Source organism: Gigantopelta aegis, chromosome 3, assembly GCF_016097555.1.
Source record: "Gigantopelta aegis isolate Gae_Host chromosome 3, Gae_host_genome, whole genome shotgun sequence".
NCBI lineage: Eukaryota > Metazoa > Mollusca > Gastropoda > Neomphalida > Peltospiridae > Gigantopelta > Gigantopelta aegis.
In genome coordinates, this window is record NC_054701.1 from 52,013,341 (window position 1) to 52,037,499 (window position 24,159).

General features: G+C 36.3%; 1 protein-coding gene across 1 annotated transcript; it reads left to right on the forward strand.

The window, feature by feature from the left end:
- The first annotated feature begins 73 nt into the window (after positions 1 to 73).
- Positions 74 to 23,532, forward strand: LOC121368216 (glutamyl-tRNA(Gln) amidotransferase subunit C, mitochondrial-like). Its single transcript, XM_041492850.1, has 5 exons — positions 74 to 209; positions 3,287 to 3,337; positions 9,535 to 9,704; positions 12,102 to 12,205; positions 23,168 to 23,532. The coding sequence occupies exons 1-5, from the start codon at positions 135 to 137 to the stop codon at positions 23,218 to 23,220; spliced, it is 453 nt and encodes a 150-aa protein (XP_041348784.1). The 5' UTR covers positions 74 to 134; the 3' UTR covers positions 23,221 to 23,532.
- The last annotated feature ends 627 nt before the right edge of the window (positions 23,533 to 24,159 follow it).

A 24,159-nucleotide genomic window follows, 5' to 3' on the forward strand; every position in this document is an offset into this window, starting at 1 on the left:
AATATGTAGTAATAACACACTTGGTACGGGGATTCGTTAAACATATAACTGCGAAAATGTTTGTAATGTATGTATTACTGCGCTGTTGTTTAACTGATACTCTTGCCGTCAAGTGCAGCAGATGATTTAATGTCATGATGTTAAATGCAATATGTTGTCGAATGTCATCATTGCGAGGTCATGCTAGTATGCGTTCTTTTTTTTCAAAGGTATATGTTTGCATATAAATTAATTTTCACTGTTGACATTTAATGGGGTTTCTTATGTGGTCAATTTCGTGGTGCCTGACGTTTCGCCACCAAACTTGTTCGCCCCAGTCAGTTTGCTCCCATGCCATTTCGCCCCATACCAGTTTGGGGTTTGAAGTGTTAATTTTTGAATACCAATAAGAAAAAGAAAATTTATGAAACTGGCAACGTTTGATCACGGACAGACATATTGTTTATTAATAACGTAAAATGAGAGCTGTGACTAGACAGGTGCTAATGCTATCATGAAGCTATGTAGCCCGAGTACTCTGACTGTAAGAGAGCTAGACGGACATTTGGACATAAACACGCTCTCATACAGTCAGAGACCAACCTATATCTTTTTTTGGCAATTCCTGACTACCAAATGGTAGGCAACGAGTCCCGCTCTAATACCACAACAATCCTATGTTTGACGTCAAATACCTTTACATCAATCATTTTCGAGTTAAGTGATACAAAAAAATCCACATATTAATCACTAATACACTTACTACAGAAAGAAACCCGACAGCACCCACATTCAGCTACGCTTCGTGACACTCCGTCACAACAATTGCAAAGCTCGGCGATCTATTTCGAGACGTAGACCACGTGATCGCGCACTGGGCGATTCCGCCTTGTGCAGCAGTTACAGGGTCCGTCTCATAGCAAGCGAAGTTACAACATGGAAGAGTTGGCTAATGCCGTTTTGGATGAATTTGGATTTCATTACGTCATTAAACCAAAACAATTACACATTATTGATTCCATTTTGAATTTGAAGGATACATTTGGGGTGTTATCGACAGGATACGGCAGAAGTATGTGCTACGTACTGCCTCCTCTTATGAGACGACCCCTGTAACTGCTGCACAAGGCGGAATCGCCCAGTCTCGAAATAGATCGCCGAGCTTTGTAATTGTTGCGACGGAGTGTCACGAAGCATAGCTGAATGTGGGTGCTGTCGGGTTTCTTTCTGTAGTATGTGTATTAGTGATTAATGTGTGGATTTTTTTGTATCACTTAACTCGAAAATGATTGATGTAAAGGTATTTGACGTCAAACATAGGATTGTTGTGGTATTAGAGCGGGATTCGTTGCCTACCGTTTGGTAGTCAGGAATTGCCCAAAAAATACATAGGTTGGTCTCTGACTGTAATGAGAGCGTGTTTATGTCCAAATGTCCGTCTAGCTCTCTTACAGTCAGAGTACTCGGGCTAGCAGCTATGTAGCCTGAGTACTCTGACTGTAAGAGAGCTAGCGGGAACATTTGGACATCAATTACAGTCGGAGGCCAAGCTATGTATTTTTTTGGCAATTCCCGACAACCAAAAAGGTCAAAGATTTCCACTTAATACCACAACAATCCTATGCTTGACGTCAAATACCTTTACATCGATCATTTTCGAGTTAACTGATTTAAAAAAATCCACATATTAATCACTAATACACATAGTACAGAAAGAAATCCGACAGCACCCACATTCAGCTACGCTTCGTGACACTCCGTCGCAAGAATTACAAAGCTCGGTGATCTATTTCGTGACGTAGATCACGTAATCGCCCACTGGGCGATTCCGCCTAGTAGACGGAATGGCTGAGTGGGCGATCATGTGACACAACGTCACGATATAGGTCGGCGAACTTAGAATTCTGCTGTCCAGAGTTTGCGAAGCTTAGCTGAATGTGGGTGCTGTCAGGTTTCTTTCTGTAGTGTGTGTATTAGTGATTAATAAGTTGATTTTTTAAATCAATTAACTCGAAAATGATCGATGTAAAAGTATTTAACGTCAAACATAGGATTGTGATATTAGAGCGGAAATCTTTGCCAACTTTTTGGTTGTTGGGAATTGCCAAAAAAATACATAGCTTGGTCTCCGACTGTAATGAGAGCGTATTTATGTCCAAATGTCCGTCTAGCTCTCTTACAGTCAGAGTACTCGGGCTAGCAGCTATGTAAATCGAAAGTCCAAATTAGTTATACCAGTCGTGGTGCACTAGCTGGAACGAGAAATAGCCCAATGGTCCCACCAACGGGGATCAATCCCAGACCGACCATGCATCGAGCGAGTGCTTTACCATTGGGCTACGTCCCACGCCTCATAATTAGTGTTGAATGGGCATCGTTAACATGTTTAGTACTAACAATATGAGCGACCCTATAATAGTGACACTGAGTATATATCAAAGTGTTGTTTGCATGTGCATATTTATTTTTACTTACAGGTGAGTGACGTCAGTAAAAATATGAGGTCACACATTGATCATTTTTGTATGGAAGCCAGTAAGGGCGCTAAACTTTGAAAACATAATCTAAGGGTGTAAAATCAATAGAGTTTTACATTAAAAATATGACTATTACTACAATATATACATGTATAGTCACAGGCCCATGGAGCGTTTTTTTAAATGGGGTTGGGGGGGGTCAATGATTTGGAAAGTATTATATCTCAAGAATGTTTGTTCTGATATGGTGGTGGCAGTAAGAACAATAACATAAAGCTCGATGAACTGTCGATGGTAGTTGATATAGTTGCTGCCTTTGGCGCAAGGAAATCTGCCACTCTTCCATGTGACACAGCATCTTTATTTGTGGGTATATAAAAGAAGAAATGCATTGTCAGCCCAGAATGTATGCTGCAAAGTCATTGAATCATTTGAAAAGCTAACTAGTGCATATGACAAATGGATGGAAATAACAAAAGTGCAAAACCGTGAACTTGGTAGAGTCAATGATTCCAGAAAACAACTGTTTGTCCAGAAATCTTGTATTCTGGAGAACATTTTACAGTCTCAGGTTGCAGTGGAGCACCACATAAAGCATGCCCATTACCAGTGTGCATGCTGGAATAAGTGTTTATTTCCTGATTCACAGACTTGTCAGAATAATATAGAAAAATAAAAATAACTCCTAACGATTACAATAGGGATCCGTTGCTAAGGTGCTTGGAGACCTACATGTAATTAAATACGTTGGTATACAACTTAATCAAAAATGTATATGTACAGTACATGTAATATATACAGAGTATTGTTTTTTTGTTTTTTTTTGTTAGGTTCCATCTTCACCTACATGGGAAACAATAGATCCAGAAAAAATTCCAAAGGTAAGAATATGGCTCTTCAGTACATGGTTTAGTATTTGCTACATCCATGCACTGTGAAATCCTTTTTATCCTGCAACCAGTGTTCCTACTGGCCTGTTGTGATGACCTGTTAAAGCAAAGTCATAACAGTATACTAGCATGTTATGACTTTTGACATCACGTACAAAGGGAACTACTTTTCCACCCACAGATATCATTCAAATAACAGGACACAAGAATATACAGTCAGTAAATAATTACAGCGCTATCAATGAACAACAACAGGAAGAATATTCAAAAGTGATATCTGGCGCGAATCGATGTGATTCTGGCTGTCAGCTTGTGTCTCAAACAGTGAAATGTACAAGTACAGTAACTAGTCTTGATTCAGGCCACAACTTGGCTGACAGCTTGTGTTCGAATGCAAGTTTGTTAAAACAGTGATAAAATACTTATCCACTCCAAAATTTGTTGGGTTGCAGGATAAAGATAATAACCAGTTAATGACGGTTGATATCGGCTTTATCCTGTTCAGGATGAATGGGAAATTTCCCATTCTTACCTTCATAGAATAAAGCCGATATCAAGCTTCATTAACTAGTTATTCTCTATTAAGCAGCCACCTGTCTCACAGGGCTACCTTATATTGGGTATCATTTCTCTTGAGGGTCGTCTTGATATTCGTGTTAGATAATAGGTATAGGTACACATTTTGATAATGTATTTAAGAACATTTATTAGGCTTTATTTGTGCAGTAGATGTAAGTTTTAACTTAAAATGGTTTTGGAGTGTAGCACTTTAGTATGTTCGGGGCAGTTTAACAATTACACACACACCCATAACGTTATCTAATGTATCCCATGGTATCCCTCCCCTAGGAGAGCATTGTGTAATTGTTGAACAGCCCCTCCGCACTTCACCTTGTTATATAAGTAACTAAAGTAAGATCCCTACTGTAGATCTAACCACAACCAATGTTATTATGTAACATGACCTTTTATTTGATCAGACAAGACACTGCATGGTGCCTTCACAATGTCAGTATAGCTAAACAAACTGAAGAACTGTAAGCATCACTAAATGGTTTACCATATCCAAATGGACGCTAATAAAGCCTGTGGATCCACTTTTTACAGTAATTAGAATGAGTTTAATGCAGATGATTTTTTATATTCCATGTACCATCCAGTATCTGGGAAAGGTACAGATTTTCATTATTGTGGAGCTTGATCACCCACACAGACACAGACACACACACACCACCATCACCACACATGCAAGTATCCGCGCATGCATGTGCACACTGCGTACACATAGACACATACCCCCATTTAATCTGAGTGTTGCAAAAACTGAGCTCGTACTTCGTACTTTGAAGAAGCCCAACATCTACATTTGTATCTTATCCCATTCATTTGTAAATGATAAAACTTCCTTACATATTTAGGTTATACATGAAAATCAGTGGACACACTTAATAATGCTCATGGGTGCAACATTTCACTGGTTATCTAGTACGTGCCATTTTCCTGTTCTTGACATTTTGAGTAGTTTGATTTGTCACCTACCTGCGTCTTCATCTACACATTATTCGGAGAGGTTTTATATAGTTACTGCAATAAAGTACAAATACCCACTTGAAAAACAAACATGCAATGACAAATCTCACTCTCAGTTTCGGCTGGGTCAAAGTTTGAAGTGCAGTGAACTTTTGATAGGGCAGTTAATAGCACTTTGTAATAAATGTGATAGTGTTTGTTGTCCAAAAAATTATTTTCACTTGGGCAATATATGTATGCAATTTTATTTCATCTAGTACCATTATGTCAAGTAGCCTTGTCCCCCATAGAGGTTGTCGTTGTTATACACACTATAGTCTCGCTTTAAACAGCTGTTAGGTCGTGTGATTTGAAGCAACTGGTCGCATAAAATTACTTTGTCCACCACTGTATGAACAGGAAAAGTGGTCATATTTTTTCAGACGTTGAGGCATTGCACAAAGAATGGCTAAAGACTGCATAACGGATCTATTATATGACAAAATACAACAAAAATAAACAGTGAATCGCTGGAGAACGAGACGTTGCCAAAAACCTATATCCATTCTTGGTGTGTGGATTTTTAAAAAATTATTATTTATATATTATTTGAATAAAATCTAGTTGAAATATTATATTTTCTTCCTTTTATGTATGTTATATGGACATGTGTTTATTTGTGTGTTTTGTTCACTGTTTTTGGTGAGAGGGAGGGTTTTGGTGGGTTCGTCGTCTCCCCCCCCCCCCTCCCCCCATGGTATTGATCATGTTTGTTGTCGATTATTTATTTATTTATTTTTAATCAATAATTTCACAAAACTAAAAGAAAAAGTGTTTTAGAAACAACACACTTTTTTTAAATTATGTACAGGGCCAGCGGAGTGTATTTGAAAGTGGGGGTGGGGGTACTAGTAGTGTGCTGTCAGTTCAAAAGTTGTGGTGTGTGTGTGTGTGAGACAGAGACAGAGACAGAGAGAGAGAAAACATGTATTTGAGGGCCCGAACCTGTTAGTGGGGGTTCAGAGGCATGCTCACCCGGAATAAGTTTAAATTTCAGATGTTAACATAGGACCTATGGCATTTCCGGCCTTTTGAGCACAGTAACAGGAAAAAAGAGGAGTCTGTGGCCCTATCAGCCCACACCTCTTCCGCAGCCCCTAATACACCATTTGAAGAAGAAGATTTTTTTTTTTCAAGACATACATACAATATAGACAGAAGAGTGAAGATGTGGTGTGCCCATTAAGGCGTAAAAAAAATGTGTTTCTTGAAACCGATCCTACCTTAAAAAAAAAAAAAGGCTTTTCCTAATTATTTTTCCCTATTTTAATTTTTTTTATTTTAGGTTAAAAAGAGTACAAGTGTAGTTTTAAAAAAATTTAGACTGGCTGTTCCCAGAAACACATTTTTTTTTAGGCACAAGGCAGAATAAAATTTTCTTTTCTTCATTTGTTAAACTCTATTTGATTATTCCTTTGTTAATCTGTCTACAGGAGGCCTACTAGTTGCAATGGGTATCTGTTTTGTAAGATGTAATATGTATGTACATGTAGGATGCTTTTTTTAAAAATATACTAAGCATATCTGAAATTACTGTTAAAAATACTATCAAAGAATGCTGTGATGGTGGTGTAAACAAATACATGTAACTCAAATGAAAGTGAAAATGCTGAAATTAAAGTAATTGGTAGGAGTAGCCTGTGTGGTGGCCATGGGTTTATCTTCTCAGTGATTCATTATCTATGCCAAATGTCCAAATGACCATGGGCCAAAATTATGAAGGCTGTTTTTCTGAAATGGATGTTTAACACCAAATTTAAAATGTGCTGAGATGTAATAAAAATATTCATTTTCTTTTCATTGTTAGTTATTCTAAAGATACTGCAGAGCTTGTTTTGCAGTGCGAGATTTGATTAAATACTAGAGGGATATAACAGAACAAACTGTTTGGTTTTTGCTACTGACCCCCAAACATTTTGACCATAACAATAAAATACTTTCCCAATTATAATCTAGAATTTATTTACATAAATATCCAGAAACTAGAAATTTTAATATTTGTTCAGTTTATTACTTTTTAAAATAAATGCTTGTTTTTTGGGGGGGTTTGGTTGGGGTTTTTTTTTTGGGGGGGGGGGGGGGGTCTCTCTTTTTTTTGCCTACCTTGACTATTTTGGACAAATGTAGCAAAAACCAAACATTTTATTCTGCAGTGACTGTTAAGCCATATAACAGTTACAATACTGTTGACTACATTATGATAAATTCTAGGTTGGCTTTGAAAATCCCCACACTTTTTGACTGAAAATGTAAATACCAGATAGTTATTGTTTATGTACTTATCAAATACATGTACATGCTAAGCAAGTAAACTTCTGTGATCATATATCGAACATGAAACAAGCCATGTGTGAATACTGCATGTAATGCATCTCTTGAAATTAATGTAATTAGTGATAAGTTAATTGGTGTTGTACCTATATTCACTTTAAACTATTAATAAACGATAAGTGTACTTGTATACATAGAGTACACTTGTACAGGTATTTGAAGAAGAAAACTGTTAAGTGAGTCATAATTATTTATTGCTGCATCTGATTTTAGAAATCCACATTTGTGAAATACCAGTATTCCGTTTATTTAATTTATAATTTATTACTTTTACAGCCTTTGGAGAGAGAAAAAGTATAATGTCTAAAGCAGTTGCTGTTAATTTCATTATCAGTGGAAATCATGGAAAGTCATGACTTTTCTTGGTAAATAACCATGATTAAGATAGTTTACAGTGGACTTTTCTTAATATAAGTACTGAAAAGTTGAATATTTAGCTACCGGTATGTCAAATACATTTACTGGTATGTTAAAACAGGCTCAGTGAAATCGGAATTCCTATCAGATTATGTCATTTTGTACACACAAATTAAATTATTTACTTTAAAATATTATAAATATTGCGAAACAATACCATTATCATTTCTAATTTCATGTAAATGTGCATGAAAAAGCATTGCTATATTTCTACTTACATATAAAAAAAGAAAAAGAAAATTAATAACAAAAAAACAGTGTATTTAATATTTTAAATTTCCTATTTATTTTTTATTATTTGAAAATTTAATATTTATTTCTGTACTTATATGTAAAAAAGAGAAAGAAAATGAACAAAAAACCCCAGTATATTTAATATTTTAAATTTCCTATTTATTTTTTATCGTTTGAAAATTTAATATTTATTTCTGTAAATATATGTATGTTATTGATTTTTTGTTTTTATTTTGTGTATACACATACATGTGTATAAATTTTTTTAATTTTCGATTTTACATTATATATACGTGTGTGTGTGTGTGTATATATATATGTTTATTATATACATAGCAATGAAATATATAGATCTACCGAAACCATAAATGTCATATCCGGTGAAAAGTCATATTTATGTACATGCATGTATGTATGTATGTGTATGTGTATATACATGTATATGTATTTGTGTTACCATAACTTTAATAATTTTGTTTGTTTTGTGGGGGGGGTTTTGTGGGGTTTTTTTTTTTAAACACGTATATCTTCATGTTAAATCACGATAACAAACATTGAATAGAACACGGACGTAAACAGCGAAGAATGGAATGTGGTGTTTTACAAATTAAAACTTGATTAAATGCTGTTACTGGTTTTTTATTATTGCAAACACTCAAGTATTATCAGTCAAATATGTACACATTTAATGGTTTCTTCTTTTTTTTCCTTCTGTTCTTATTTTTTTTTTACCACAAACTGCAGAATTTAGTAGATTTTTATTATTTACTTTAATTTTTAGCCATTCTATGCTTCAGTCACATATATGCTCATAATTAGGTGGGGAATAATAGAGTGAATATACCGATCGGTGCGTTACGACAATGCAAATTTAGAAACCGGAATTGTGTATAATGCACTAACACACCTGTCGAAAAGTCTCTGATAGTACCCTATTTTGTGAAAAAAAATTGAGGTGTTGTAAAAAATCAGTTATATCAATAATGAGCCATGAAAAGTTCCGCTTTCTTTAATTTATACTTTGAGGGAAGGGTTGTAGTACTGATATATGGGAACTTATCCCAGTGGTAAAGCACTTGCTCAATGCACAGTCAGTTTAAGATCAATCCCCATCTGTTGGCCCATTGGGCTATTTCTCATTCCAGCCAGTGCACCATGACTGGTATATCAAAGGCCATGGTATGTGCTATCCTGTCTGTTGGATGGTGCATATAAAAGATCCCTTGCTACTAATGGAAAAATGTAGCGGGTTTTCTCTCTAAGACTATATGTCAGAATTACCAAATGTTTGAAATCCAATAGCCAATGAATCTGTTACTGATATTTATTGGTCATAGTTTGGTTGATATATTGCATATAGTGTTTTTAACCACATATGGTAACATTGTCGCCTATGGGATTTGATTTCGTACAACCTAAAATATACCAAGCAGTTAAATATTTCCAGTTGCTGGATCTTAATAGTTGATGATAGAAATATTCAAAAGAATTACATTTCTTGTTCAGAGGAAGTCTTGAGATTTTTAATTTTCATTTTTAAAATGTTTGACTGATGTCTTGAGAACATATAACATGTTTTGTTTGGGTTCAATATTGATTGTTTTGTAAGAAGAGTTTAGTATTATATTTTCTTTCAGGTTCCAAAAATCGACAAGTTGTTAGTTGATCAGTTGGAGCGACTTTCTCTTGTTGAATTTAGCAGTGATGCAGGAATTAAATGTTTGACAGCCGCCATCCAGTCAGCCAACCAGCTGTACAATGTGGACACTGAGGGAGTGGCACCACTCGACACAGTTCTAGAAAACAGGTAGATGGGCTTTGGTATGCTAAAAACTAGCTAAACCTTCTACCAGCAAAAATAAGTGGGGTTTTGTCAAAAATTCCCATTTGGCTCAATGTTTAAAAAAGGACATATGTTTTGGAAATAACAATTTAAAAAAACAAACATTATGTGCAAAATGAAAACATTGGTAAAGATTTAAATAAAATGGCAAAAATAGTCACCCTTAGTGAAGAATAACATCTGTTTGTGGACATTTTTTTTATCCTACACATACAAAATGAATCTCCAACTAGAAGAAAGACCAATGTTTTTAGGACACACCACATATTTTTTTATACATGAACATATGGTTAATGACTACACAGATAATGGGCTACTCTTTTTGATTAGCAGCAATGGATCTCTTAATGTATATGCATCATAATAATACTCCAATATAAAGTGTATTAAGATAAACTAATCAACAAAATATAATTTTAAATTCCATGAGCAAATGGACATTGTTGTTTTATTTATATATTGACCCATGTTTACACAAATTGTATAAAAAAATAAATAATTTTTAGCTATGTCATGACATTTGTCAAAAACACATAAAGGTTAACTTAATAATAAAACGATGAACTGTGAGCTGTGCAGTAATTAGTAGCCCTATAATTTCAGTAAAAAATGTTTTTTAAATAACAGAATTCATACAGAATTTTTTTTTTTTTTAAAAACAAACATTTTGATAATGAGCACCATACATAATAATAAAACTTCTAAAAAAAAAAATGTTTTGCCTATTTCTGTCTGATTTCAAGAACCAGGACAAAAAAAATGCACAATTAATTTAGTTCTGTTTGAAAAAAACCAACTCTTTTTTTTTTTGTTGTCCGAGTGGATATAAAATAAAAAAGGCCATGCATACATTATCATCTCAAACATTGTGATCCCTTGCTGCTAATTGAAAAGAGTTGCCCATGAAGTGGCGACAGCGGGTTTCCTTTCTATACATCTGTGTTGTCCTTAACCATATGTCTGATGCCATATATCCGTAAAATAAAATGTGTTGAATGTGTCGTTAAATAAAACATTTCCTTTCTTCCTTCCTCAAACATGGTTGTATTTGATCCAGATACTCTGTAATAGAAAATTGCATTATTAATAATTATTATGTTTAAGGTCAACGACCGATGCTTGCTGCACATTCGTTTTGGCTTCGTACACAGTAAATTTAAATCATCTTAATATAATTTATATAAAATATGAGAGAAATGTTTGGGGTTTTTTACGACATAAAACTGTTATTCAAAGCATAAATTGAACACATTTTGTTGAAAGTCACTCTATTATTCATTTATCTTTGATTGTTTTCCACTGTATTCTGTTACTTATTAAATTAGTCCATGAGACACAAAAGATTACGTGTAAGAAATCATTATACATTAACAAAAAGGCTGAACAAACATCATAACAGACTGCCACAAACTGCTTGTCATGTCTGACTAGCAGCTATTACACATCTTGGAATACACTACCTTTCAGTATGTATATGTAAGTTCGGAGCTATTCTTACTTCAGCCAATGACAAGTTGCCTTGCAAATTACTGACAACATAACGCAGAACTGAGATGCAAATACAATCATTGATGCACTGGATTTGTACCAATTTTGTTTCATCTTAAGTAAAACAATGACTTAAAGTATTAAAGTACCTAACTAACCTTGCTTTCATATATATTTTAGAGTACCATTTCACTCAGTATGTCAGTATTTCTTGATTGCATCACAGCAACGTTAAAGTTATTACCAAATTGTTTCATCTGGCAATATAGCAGTAATAGACAAAACATGCAAAACCATCATCAAAACTATTGTTAATATATAAAACACATAAATTAGGTTTACCTTTGGAATTAACAATTACCATTGGTCTCAGAAAGCACTAGAAAATTCAGCCATACCAAAACAAATGTTTTTTGTTGACAGGTTACGCATATAAACACTTCATTTGTTGGGTCCATCTGAAAAAAACTTTTAGGAGAAACTTGCATTTTGAGAGTGTCTTTTTACATACCAATGATTCAGAAACTGTGACTTGTATATCACTGAAAATGCATCTATTGTGCTTGTCCCATTTTAACCACTAGAATGTATCCTCATTTATGAATGGTGTGGATGAACATAGTGAGTGACCCAGGAGCATGAAACTATCCCCAGTATATTGACTAGTATCGGTGCTTATTATAAAACCATCCCCATGAAATTGTGTCAATCAATAAGCTGTGTTTTGTCTTCTTAAAAACGAAATGTAATGCTTTAATGAATTGTTACCTATCTAAATATTCTTAATAATACCTACTAGTAGAATTATGGAAAATGATTTTTTAATTTGTCAGCACATAGTGTATTGTTCTGTTTAACATTTTTTTTTTTTAGAGAATTATATTTAAGAAATGATGAAGTTACAGAAGGAAATTGCAAAAACCAAATTTTGCAAAATGCTTCCAAAACTATTGAAGACTACTTTGTTGCACCACCAGGTAAGTGAATGGAGGAGAGTGGGGCCTTGTATGAGATTTCTTACATTGTGAATTTTTTTAAAGAGCTTTATGAAAGTTGCATAATGACCAAAAATATTTTAATTTTACAGTTTGGTAATGTTTTGCGTATTGCCCCCCTACACCCCAACACCAGATAGTTCACAAAAAGCTATAATTAGCTTTTACAAAGTAAAAAGATAGTCTGATAACACTCTGGTGAATAGGGTAGGGTAATCTGTATGATGTTTTCTGCTTTTTAATTTTTATACTGATGTTGATCTTCAATTCTTCATGTATGTACCTTTCTTTGATAACCAATAGCCGGTGTACTTTTTCAATTAGTAGCAAGGGATCTTTTATATGCACCATCCAACAGACAGAATAATACATGCCATGGGCACTCCCGAGAGTATGCAAAGTAATTTCTTTTGCAGTTGATAGATGATATATCAGTATGAAATGTCTTGCACTCTTGATAAACTGCCTGTAGCATGAATATGTCATCTTGCCATAGCAAGTGTTCTGACAGTGTCCATACTTTTGGCATTTTAAACACTTCAAGGGGTTTAGAATAAATGGTACAATGGGTATTTTTTAATTACCCCGCCTTGATGAATTATGGAAGGAGAGATTTATTAAAAGTGAGGTTATGTATCTGTTTGACACATAAAACACCCTGAGAAGAAATATCTTTTACATATATCTCAACTTCACTCACTCTTTGATCGAATCATGACCTTTGTATAGAAGTTTGGATTTGAGAAGACATTTAGAACCAACACAGAACCATTCTTTTTGACATTCATCAGCTCGCTAGCTAAACTTTGGAATCCGTTCTGAACAGCAAAAGGTGACAATTTTTGCAAGGCTCCGTTGTTTGAAGATTTAATAATGAGGAACCATGGTCAAATATCTGAAGAAATCGCCTTGATTTCTTTGCATTTTATGAAAACATCCATAATTTTGGTGAAGACTCTTTTCAGAATCCCAACAAATGTTGTAGATTTGTTTTTATCTATGTTAATATAGTTTGATAATTTTTCAACCATGCCCCACCCATCAGATTCAGAGAGTCCAACAAGGGGACATGGTGCTGCAGTTAACCAGCAGACAGCCATGCTAAGGATACATGGGCAATAATCTTGGGCAATAAGAAAACAGTACATACTCCTCTGCACCATGTTGAGGTTATGGTACACACAGGTCTTTTTCAAATGGGTATCACATCCCTGTATACTATTTAATAAAGTTATATTAGCTAGTGCAAAATCCAACAAGTGACTGATGGGTTAACATGTTACATCACAGTTGCAATTTACAATGCATCATTACAAATTGACAAAGAACTGCTTGCTACTTAAATGTATAAGCATTTTCTATACACAAAGAACCTAATTAACTACACACACACACCTGGGGTTTTTTTCTTTCATAGTTATCTAATAAAATATTATTCACTGAAATATGATGGATATATACAGAACTTTACATACGTTGTTTTCGCTTCCTATTTATTGCACAAGTTTATTTTTGCACAAGAATATATGCCACAAGACCGCATAGCAGTCAAATAGAATGTTCTTTCGCAAAATAAACGAGTGCAATAAATAGGAAGCGAAAACAACGTATGAGAAGTTCTGTATTTATTACATACCTTCTTTATGTTTTACAAAAACGGTTTTTAATTTAACGTCATAACAACACTTTGTTAAATCTATGATCAAAACTCCTTTCATGGATTCATTTAACATTAAGAATCATACTCTGTGGAAGCCTTGTGTAATGTTTCAAATACGATATGACGTCATTTGTAAATCATCTATGACGTAAGTAAATAAAAGGCACTAACTGCAGTAAAAAGAAAAAGGGAATTCCCCATTTAAAAGTTCCGGTGCACATTGCCCATATGTGTGATACAGAATACATTTATTACACGGCTTCAAAAGGCCTTTATCACTATAGTAAGATTGAATAGGTATGTAATAAAAAATTAATGTTAGCTGAAAGATGAGTGTTTTGACCAAAACCCCAGAAATAACAATGGCATTGTTTAATATTTGAATGGCATTAATAAGGTAGTTTTAATATTACTATATTTGAAGCACTGTAACTGGATCTGGAATTGATTATTTCTGTTAGAAAACATGCATTGTAATCTCATAGAGACAACCCCAGTCTAAAAATCAGTAGCAGGTACGACAACCTCTACCTTTCTCATTCCCCCATGCAATATCTTTTAAAGATGGGTGGTATCCTTAACAAGGTCAAAAATCAACAACCTCTAAATCGACAATTAATTGAGTTTGCAGTCTAAATTTTGTTTCAGAGGTTTTCTCATTGACTTCTACCGGTATAAGTGTACCAAATTTCATTAAAATCTGAGATGTGCATCCTGAAAGTGATTGATTTGGAATGCCCCTACTATTAGTTCTAGACTGAACCTGTGAAACTCTTTCCCCTATGTGGGATGAATATAAGGTGTGGAGGAACAAAACTAAACCAATTACAGACAAAGCCAAACAAAACTGTTATTCTGCTGCTGTAAATGACTAGAGATCCAGATCGTTATGGAAATGTATCCATGAACTTAATCCATATATGTTTCATGTTCAGCAGAGCAGAAAACAGACAATAGGGCAACACATTGCAAACAAATTTAATGACTTCTTTACTTCTTGTGTTAAAAATTTGAGAAATAATTCTGGATGTGATATGCCAAATCTCGAAAGAGTGGAACCTAATGCAGAAAAGTTTAAGATAGCACCTGTACAAATAAATAAGCTTTATAATGAGATTAAGCACTTGAACGTCAATAAATCGTCTGCAGATGACAACTTAGGGCCACAAATAGGTGCCTTGTCAATTTCTTATTTTTCAAAAGTTATTTTTAACGATTTATCCACAATGTTTTTAAAATGCTAAAGTTATCCCAATTTTCAAGTCTGGTGACAAAACTGAAGCTACAAATTATAGGCCAATATCATCTGTATTGCCAACACTGTCCAAGCTAATTAAAAAAAAACCCACATCGCCAAGCAATTTTATGATTACGTAACAAAATTTGACTTTTTATATTCTTCCCAATAAGGGTTTAGACTAAAACACTCATGCCAAACAGCACTTATTGATATAACTGATCAATGGTTACACAAAATGAATGAAGGAAATCTAAATGGAGTCATATTTCTTGATTTCAAAAAAGCTTTTGATGTTGTAGACCATTCAATTCTGACTCAAAAGTTAAAACATTTATGGTTGCAAAGGGAATTCTCTTGACTTGTTCCACTCTTATTTAAAGTTACATTCTCTGGTTACCATATTATAACATCATGTACAAATGTGAAATACAAGCTCAAATGCACTTTTAAAAAAGTTGTGTGTGTTCGCTATGAACAGATATCAAACGTATATGCTTGATTCGTCACCTGTGCTATCATATAGCTCGGCAAAGCACAAACAACAGCCTGTTGTCAGTTTCAATTAACACGTGCGTTTGCCGATTTAAAATTGTAGGGTTCGTCTCAAAAATTTAAAAGAGAAATCTTGCGTTGTACGAAGAACGTTCGGTTGAGGATACGGCACTAGAGTCTTTAGTTAAAACCGGTTTGATCTTGACAACGTATTATCGACAGTCGTACCTTCCTATTTCAGAATTGATATTTTATAAAGTGTTAGTAGAACTTTCAAAGTTTAGTTTGTATACTAGTAACACATTAATCATGTATATATTTTTTAAATAAAATATACTAAAGTAGACAATGAACGTTTTCACTTCTTAATTTTACGTGTTAAAATCGACAAATTCAAATAAATATTATTTCGTTTGGAAAGGGTAAAGTTGGGGGGGGGGTAGGTGTTTAACCACATCAAAGATAAAGCATATTGATTTAATAATCATCCGACCCCATACAACCGTAAATAAAATATGTTGAGTGCATCGTTAAATAAAACATATCCTATCCTTCCATCCATCTGCTGTTGGTAATTTTGACATATAATCTTAGAGAGGAATCGGGTTCATGTGCAGGGGGAGGGTATTGGAGGTCGAAACCCTTACTTGCCCAAGCTTAAAAAAAATTGAAATGTATTTTTTGGGGGAGCATGGCCCATATAAACTTCGCTCAACACAGTCTATAACCCCAACCCCACTGAAATCCCTGCACACGCGCCTTGGAAACCCGCTACTTTTTTTTTTAGCAAGGGATCGTTTATATGTACCATCCCACAGACAGGATATCACATACCATGGTCTTTTATATACCCACCCAGTGATAGAAATAAGCAAACTTTTTCACTTGTCCACAGGACAAGTCTGGTGTAATTTTCACTTGTCCGCCTGAATTTTCACTTGTCCACAGTACTTACCTTTATTATCTCAGTTAACCTCCATGGTCATTGGAATAAAACTACACAAATAATTTCGTCCACGGTGCACTGCCAGACAAAATCGGTGAACGGTCTGGCGTGTTTCACTAGTGCATGGACGATCCGAAATTTCAGTTTTAATTGATCAAATAGTGCCCTGTTCATTTTGGACAGCATTTGTCCGGCCGTGGACTGCATCACTGATTTTGATGCTGCCTCCTGCCTTTGGTTTCGGTGTTACACCTAACCAGCTTTCCATATTTACGATACTCGAGTCGTACACTAACAGCTGTCTAAATTGACCTGATATTCGCTGGGATTTCCGTACTTCGTGACTGGGGTATCCCAATCGACCGGAAATGCGCAGAAAAGATGCACGTCAATAGTACCGTTTCCTGCATTTAAAAATGATAACGGAAACCAAACAAAATCGCAAAATACATGTTTTTCAGCCCAAAATTTTCACTTGTCCAACTGAAAAGTTCAAGCCATATTCTGCTTGTCCGTGCCAAATCTCACTTGGCTCGGACAAGCGGACAAGCCTTATTTTGAACGCTGCCGCCGACGGGGATCGATCCTAGACTGACCACACATTTCCAAAAAACACCTTTTTAGGTCTAAGTAATGAATAAAAATAACATATAGTCTTGAAAAATGTTACGTAAATCGAACACAGTACCCTCTTCCTCTACCCCTAGAGCGTTACGTAATTAGTAACACCCCCTTACATGTAACGTGTATGCCAACAGCTGGCCACTGTCAAAATTTCAAGGCAAATCCCCCACCCACCGACCCCTGGAAAGGCATTGTACCATACCTCTATGGATATAAATATGTTTTGGAGAAATGAGACGACCCCTCAATCAAGACAGTTAAATTTGTTCAAAAATTGTGAAATCTCACGTGATCTCTTGTTGGGGAGTTCTATACTTGTGATAAGCCAATGAAAACCGAGATCGGTATGAGCCCATCAAAAGTGTCCCACTTTGAAAATACTGGCTTTGTTTTTGACCTGGATAAGCCAGCGTAGTGAAAGCAATGCAGAGTGCGGCGTCATATATGCACCAAACGTAATTGGATTTTCTGTTCTATATGCTTAAATAATAAAAATATTCCGGATACTGCCGCTTTAAGTAACAGAATACAGCAAGTCACTATAGGAATGGCATCATCAAAACCCAAGTCCATTATTTATGGTGTTCCACAGGGCACAATATTAGGACCTCTTTTCTTTAAACTATACATAAATTGCATGTGTATTTTCCATTATACAATAAACATTGTAACACATTTATGTATGCAGATGATTCAACAATTCAGGGAAATCTGTTACTTAAATTCAAGATAAATTATATCAAGATCTGAATGGTGTAGAAAAATGGTTTTCCAATTTTTTTTTCATAATACCCTCATCACACCAGAGTGTGAGCCCACGGCGACCTCACTGCATTGCAATTTTCATGAAAAGCGCAGTGATCATGGAAAACTGACAGAAATGTGTGAAATGTATTAGGCAGGTAGTACACAGTACACTCTTGACTTGCTTACTGCGCTCTCACTGCGATCCTATACGTTCCCAGTTTGATTAACGGCGCGCTCCCACTACGCTCTATGCGATCTCGTTGCGACCAAGTCGCTTTTGCTACGATCTCACTACGTTCTCCTACGTTTGGACCACGCTCGCGCTCCGCCTATAAATACAGCGAGCTCGACCTCAGGAGATCAGTCCAGTTGTAGCCGCTACGATTAGAAGCATCATCTCTCACATAACCATGCCAAAGGCTAAGGGCAGCAAGGCTCCAGTGCAGAGAGGTCGAGGCAGGGGTCGAGGGTCGACTAGGTCGTGTTCACAGCCTGAACCACCCCCCACACCTGAGTCTTAGACTCCTTCCAGGTCTGCAAGCCCTGCAGCCAGCACCCAGTCTGACCTTCCTGATCAGCCTTCATGTAAATCATCTCCAGTATCCTCCAGAAGAACATCATTTAAGGCAAAGAAGGTGAAGAAGACGACCAATCTGTCCACAGACGAGGAGAAACTTATTAAAGGGGCACAATGTTTAGTTTAATTGTATGAAAGTAATATAGGACGACACGTAACGCCTAACACACACTGAATTCTGAAGTCACCCACTGTCTCTGAATATGAAGCACTGATAAACTGTCTCTGGTACACAAACACACCGTCTATGAATATGAAGCACTGATAAACTGTCTCTGGTACACAAACACACTGTCTCTGAAGCACTGACAAACACACTTGGGTCTTTCTATATCATCCTGTCCTGCCATGGTACAGACCCTGCAGCTGAGTTGAAGTACAGCTTCAGGTATTCACGTTGTTTCTTGGCGGTAGTGCTGACACGGTTGGGCCCTCTCATTTGGTCGATTTCGTGCATGTTGGCAACAGCCCTCCAGGCACCTGGGATGATACTATGGTTGGCATCCTCCTGATCCAAAGCAGCATTCTGAAGGGCAGGATAGCGCATTCGCATCAAGTTATGGAGGCAGACACATGCCTCCACAATGAGCCGTACGGTGCCAGGTTCCTGCTGCATGGTGCCCAGGATAACTTGCCAACGCTGGGCCAGGATGCCGAAGGCATTCTCTACTATGCGACGCTCTCTGGATATCCTGTAGTTGAAGATCCTCTGCTCCTTGGTCAAGTGGCGCTGTGAGTAGGGCTTCATCAGATATGTCCGCAGCCCAAAGGCATCATCTCCGAGAATGAAATATTTTGTGTTTCTGTCGTCATTTGGTAGTGGGGCTGGGACAGGAAGACCTATGGACCCATCATCTAAGCACTCCTTCAGCTCAGATTCATTGTAGATCTGTGCATCTGACATGTGTCCATGGCCTCCAACATCTATCCAGAGGAACTTATAATCTACGTCTACCAGACCGATCAGAACAATGGAAAAGAAGCCTTTATAGTTGTGATAAATGCTTCCACTGTTCGATGGCTTTCTGCAGGCGACATGCTTCCCATCAAGGGCTCCACAGGCATGAGTGACGTTCCATCTACATTCAAACTGGTCAGCAATGGGAGCCCATTCTGCAGGGGTGGTTGGACAGTTCATGACTTCATCCTTGTACTCGTCTACAATGGCCTGGCAGACTTCCTTTACTATGACAGACATGGTATTCGATGGAATTCTGAAGTCAAACTTCAGGCCGGAATACTTCTCACCAGATGCCAGATGGCGCAAAGTCATTGCAGTCTTCATCCCTGGTTCGATAGCCTTCCTATAGTTGGTATCTTGCTTCGTGCATCGTGGACCAAGTCTGGCAAAGAGCTCATCAAACATTTCTGGTGCTACTCTCAGGAAGTTGAAGTAGGATGCAGGATCTTCATGCCTTAACTCGGGCATCAGGCGGTCGTAGTGGCCAAACTGACTTCTTCTCCTCTCACCTAGCCATGGTCGGACCCAGCATCTCCTTGGCCTTGCCCTCCTCCTTCGCCTTCTTCTGATGATGTTCAGAGCAGCCACATCATTATGTGCCTGTTGTTGCTGGATATGTGCTATCTGTTGTCCAATTATTAGCAACTTCTGACAGTCTGCAGCCATGGTGAAGAGGAGGTGACACTGATGATGAGGTTGTATTTATGCCATTTGTGTGTACGCACGTGACTAGATCGCATGTCAAAGTCAGAACGCACTATAAACGCACTGTAAACGCTCATTGAACCTACAGCAAGCTTCGTAAGAACGCCATGGACGCATCAGGAGCAACATAATCACACTGGCAGCCCCGTGTGGACGCAGTGTAAGCGTGAACAAGCGCACAGCAGTCATACTTCTGACGTACTTCAGTCGCAGATTGGGCAGACGGCGATACCAACTCGGTCTTGCTACGCTGTCGACACGCTCAGATAGATTGCATTGCGCTCAGGTAGTTCCCGTTATGCTCCCAGTGCGCTTTGGGCCAGAGAGCCAGACCTCTGCGTTTGTTTTGAGCCTGCTCAAAACAAGCACGGAAGTCTGGCGCTCATGGGGACCCTCTCACGTTCTAGATAGCGTCCAGTACGTTCCCAACACGTTTTGCCCGCGCTTTCCACATTTTTTGGTCGCAGCGGGAGCTCAGTGGCAACGTAGCTATGGTGTGACGGGGGTATAAACAAAGAAGACCAAATATATGACTATAGTAACAAGACAAAAAGTCACAACTCCCAATGATATATCTTATAATAAATTCAGAACATCTGAAACACACTGATTGTGAAAATGGACAAATCGGGTTAAACATGTGTTCCTTGATCTCTAAGCATCTGTATCTTTTGTCGAAAATCATTAGGTATTTAAATTTAGATGCAAAAGCAACTTCTACAATGGATATATTTTACCAGTCATTGATTACTGCTGTGTACTTTGAGGAAACTATAATCAGATGGATTAGAATGTTTACTAAAACTTTAAAAGAGAGCTGCTAGGATATTAGATGCAGATCCTATTTCTCCACTATTTAAACAGTTAAAATGGATGACAATAGAAACAAGAATCCAATATCACAAATGTTTACAAATTTATAAAAGTATATGCAATAAAGCCTCAAACTATCTTTCAGACTTCTTAATATATACGTGTTGGAGAAAACAGTCCCTACAACCTTAGAAATATAGAGGATGAAAATTTATTTATTCCAAGACCTAAAGTGACTTTATTTTAAAATGCTTTCTGTTACTCTGGACCAGTACTTTGGAATCAATTGCTAAAAGCTATCTGATCATAGCCAAATACTGCTGTTTATAAATACAGACTCGAGCAATATTTGTTAAAATAACATCATTTGTAGATTTATATATAGAGGTTATTACCAGTGTTTTTCGGTATCGTCAATATCATATATTAGGAATAAAAATTGTATTATGCGAGCCTCTGGCGAGCATAATACATTATTTTTATTCCTAATATATGATATTGACGATACCGAAATACACAAGGGTAATAATCTCTCTATCATATAAGCTCAAGCTTAATACAACATGTTTTTGTAAACTATACACGCAACTTTAATTCCAGTCCGCCATTACTAAATATTCAAATGACTTAAGAATATGTGGCGCGGTGTATTTTTGAATGGAAATAACATCAAACTCGAATGATGTCATTTTAGATGTCCTTACATCAAAATTATGCCTAACGTTTTTTGTTTTCTGAACGCTGAACAGCTTTCAGTGTCAAATTGCCATTGAAATGTTTTTATTTGATGACTATGAATGCATACATCAATCATGGAGTGTCACCCAAGTACGTTTGCTTAAATGTCAGTAAACCTAGTACTGAGACCTCGACTAATTTACATCTAATTTGCAACATTATCAAATTCTTAAAGTATGTGATCTGAAAAATATCACATACTTTGATTGCACTGAAAATGTAAGATATTATATGATAAATATATATATATATACAGTCAAATCCACTTAATTGGATGTCGGATTATTGTATATTTCGGATATTTGACTTTGGCCAGTCTAGTTTACCTGTCAAATCGGTTACAAATGCGCACAGATAATAGTCAGATAGACGTCCTGGTAAAATACAGAACATGGAAATGACTACTTATTCAAGATTTTTTATTGGGTGGTGGGGGTGGGGTCTTGTTGCACTTGATTTACAAATGTACAAAGAAGTTAATAATGGCCGTTTAATTATCAAAAAGTTAATAATGGCCTTTTAATTATTTGACTGTGGCCAGTCTAATTGAGCTTCCGGTGGTTTTATCTGGGTCATTAGATGTTTAGTCTCTTCTACTTCTAGGTGTACAAACGGCATTAACTGTTGCCTCATGTATTTATCAAGTTTATAGACAAACTTGATAATGACAACAGAGTCACAATATGGAACTTGGAATCGGTATTTTATTAACACAAAATACTTACCGGTTTCTGACGAAAATTCCACATGTCATGAGGCCCAAATTGGGAGAATCGTAATTAGGGTTTGCATAAATCAACAAGAGGTCTTAATTGGGTATATCGTATGTCGAAACTGTACCTTCGGTTTATTGAATATGCCGCTTATTTGAATATATTTTTGTTGCACGAGGCACATCCAAATAAGCGGATTTGACTGTGTATATATATATATATGTTTAATGCCATGTATGTAATTTCTATTTGTTCATAAAGGTATGTATTGTAATGCTAGGCTCAGACTGCCAACTCAGGTTGTCGCGACTTCTACCACGGTCCAGTCAAGTTATGAATGTGCTCAGACTAACAAATGGGTGTCGCATTGAGTTGTAATGCCCGTTCAGACTAGCAACAAATGTTGGACCCAATTCATTTTTTAAATTGGATACAACAGCTGTCGTAGAAGTCTTAAGAGCACTCAGACTAGCAACTAGACAGTCATAGAAGTCGTGACAGCAGAAAGTTGGCCAACTGTTTGCATGTAGTTGACAGTCTGAGCCAAGCATTAATCTGTATTGTTTTTACATGATGGCCTCAAGGAAGATTAGCTTTTGTTGAGTTACCCTCATTAAATAAAGTATTTATTATTGTATTATTATTATTATTATTATTATTAAAAATGTTAAAAGTATTTTAAAGAATAAGGTGATAAATCTAAGTTGGGTTTTTTACTTCCTTTTCAGGAAATATACCACTGAAAGCAAAGGACACAGACTATAAAAAGAAACTGTCCTGATACAAGTGTAGTATGGAATAGATTTCCTGTGTTTGTACATATTAGCATTTCCTTTTATGAATGAGAAACATTTGAAAGCAAAATGCCAAATTTTAAAATATAAATTATTATAAGCAACAGGCAGAGAACTACCATGTTTGGTAGAGATGTGGACCACGTAAAAGAGGCTGTTCGGATGGTTCTTGCTGGCCAGACACCTTGTCCGATTGCAAAAGCAGCACCAATCCCAAGGTCAACATTGCAGCGATATGACTTTAATTTTTTATGTACTTCTATAGTTTGTGTTGCCAACAAATAAATGGAGAAATATCATTTCTATCTCAGTTATAGCTTATAGGCCAATGCACATTCTTCACCGATAGTTACCTAGTTAACCTCGCATAGTGGCTAAACTGGCCGATTGTCTCTAGATGGGGAAAGTAATTAAATATACCCATGGAATTTTTTAGGAAATCCAAAATGTGTTGTTTACCTTGCGCGATAGTTTGGTGCCTGTATTTCTATTGGTCATCATTTTATAGTGAAAAATATACGTACATTTTGTCCTAGTTAACCCCAGTCTCCCTAACGCTAAACTAAACGTTTGTGGCATATGTTTGTGCGAGTGCTTGTAACTTCATAAACAGTCTCAAAACAAAACTTGAAATAACAGAAATGCAAACAAATGATATCAAGGAATGTGATTACATGTATCATTAAATTCCAGTGCCTTTGTATGTTTAATTCCCACGAGATGAAGTATTGTAAGATGTTAATGCAATTAAAATGGTGTCAGTAAATTTTTTTAGCATGATAAGAAATATGATTAAAAACATGTTGTTTTGTTTGGGTATCGTTTGTTACAGTATGCGCCAACACCAAAGAAAATCATAAAAACCATGCAAACCTTGATTGCGAAGAAGTATGGGTTATAGGCAAACACCAAAAACTAACTGATAT

Coding starts and splice junctions, on each gene's coding strand:
- LOC121368216 (XM_041492850.1), top strand. CDS start 135: ATGATGTTAAATGCAATATGTTGTCGAATGTCATCATTGCGAGGTCAT. Junction 210..3,286: donor TGCGTTCTTTTTTTTCAAAG/GTATATGTTTGC, acceptor TTTTTTTGTTAG/GTTCCATCTTCACCTACATG. Junction 12,206..23,167: donor CTACTTTGTTGCACCACCAG/GTAAGTGAATGG, acceptor CTTCCTTTTCAG/GAAATATACCACTGAAAGCA.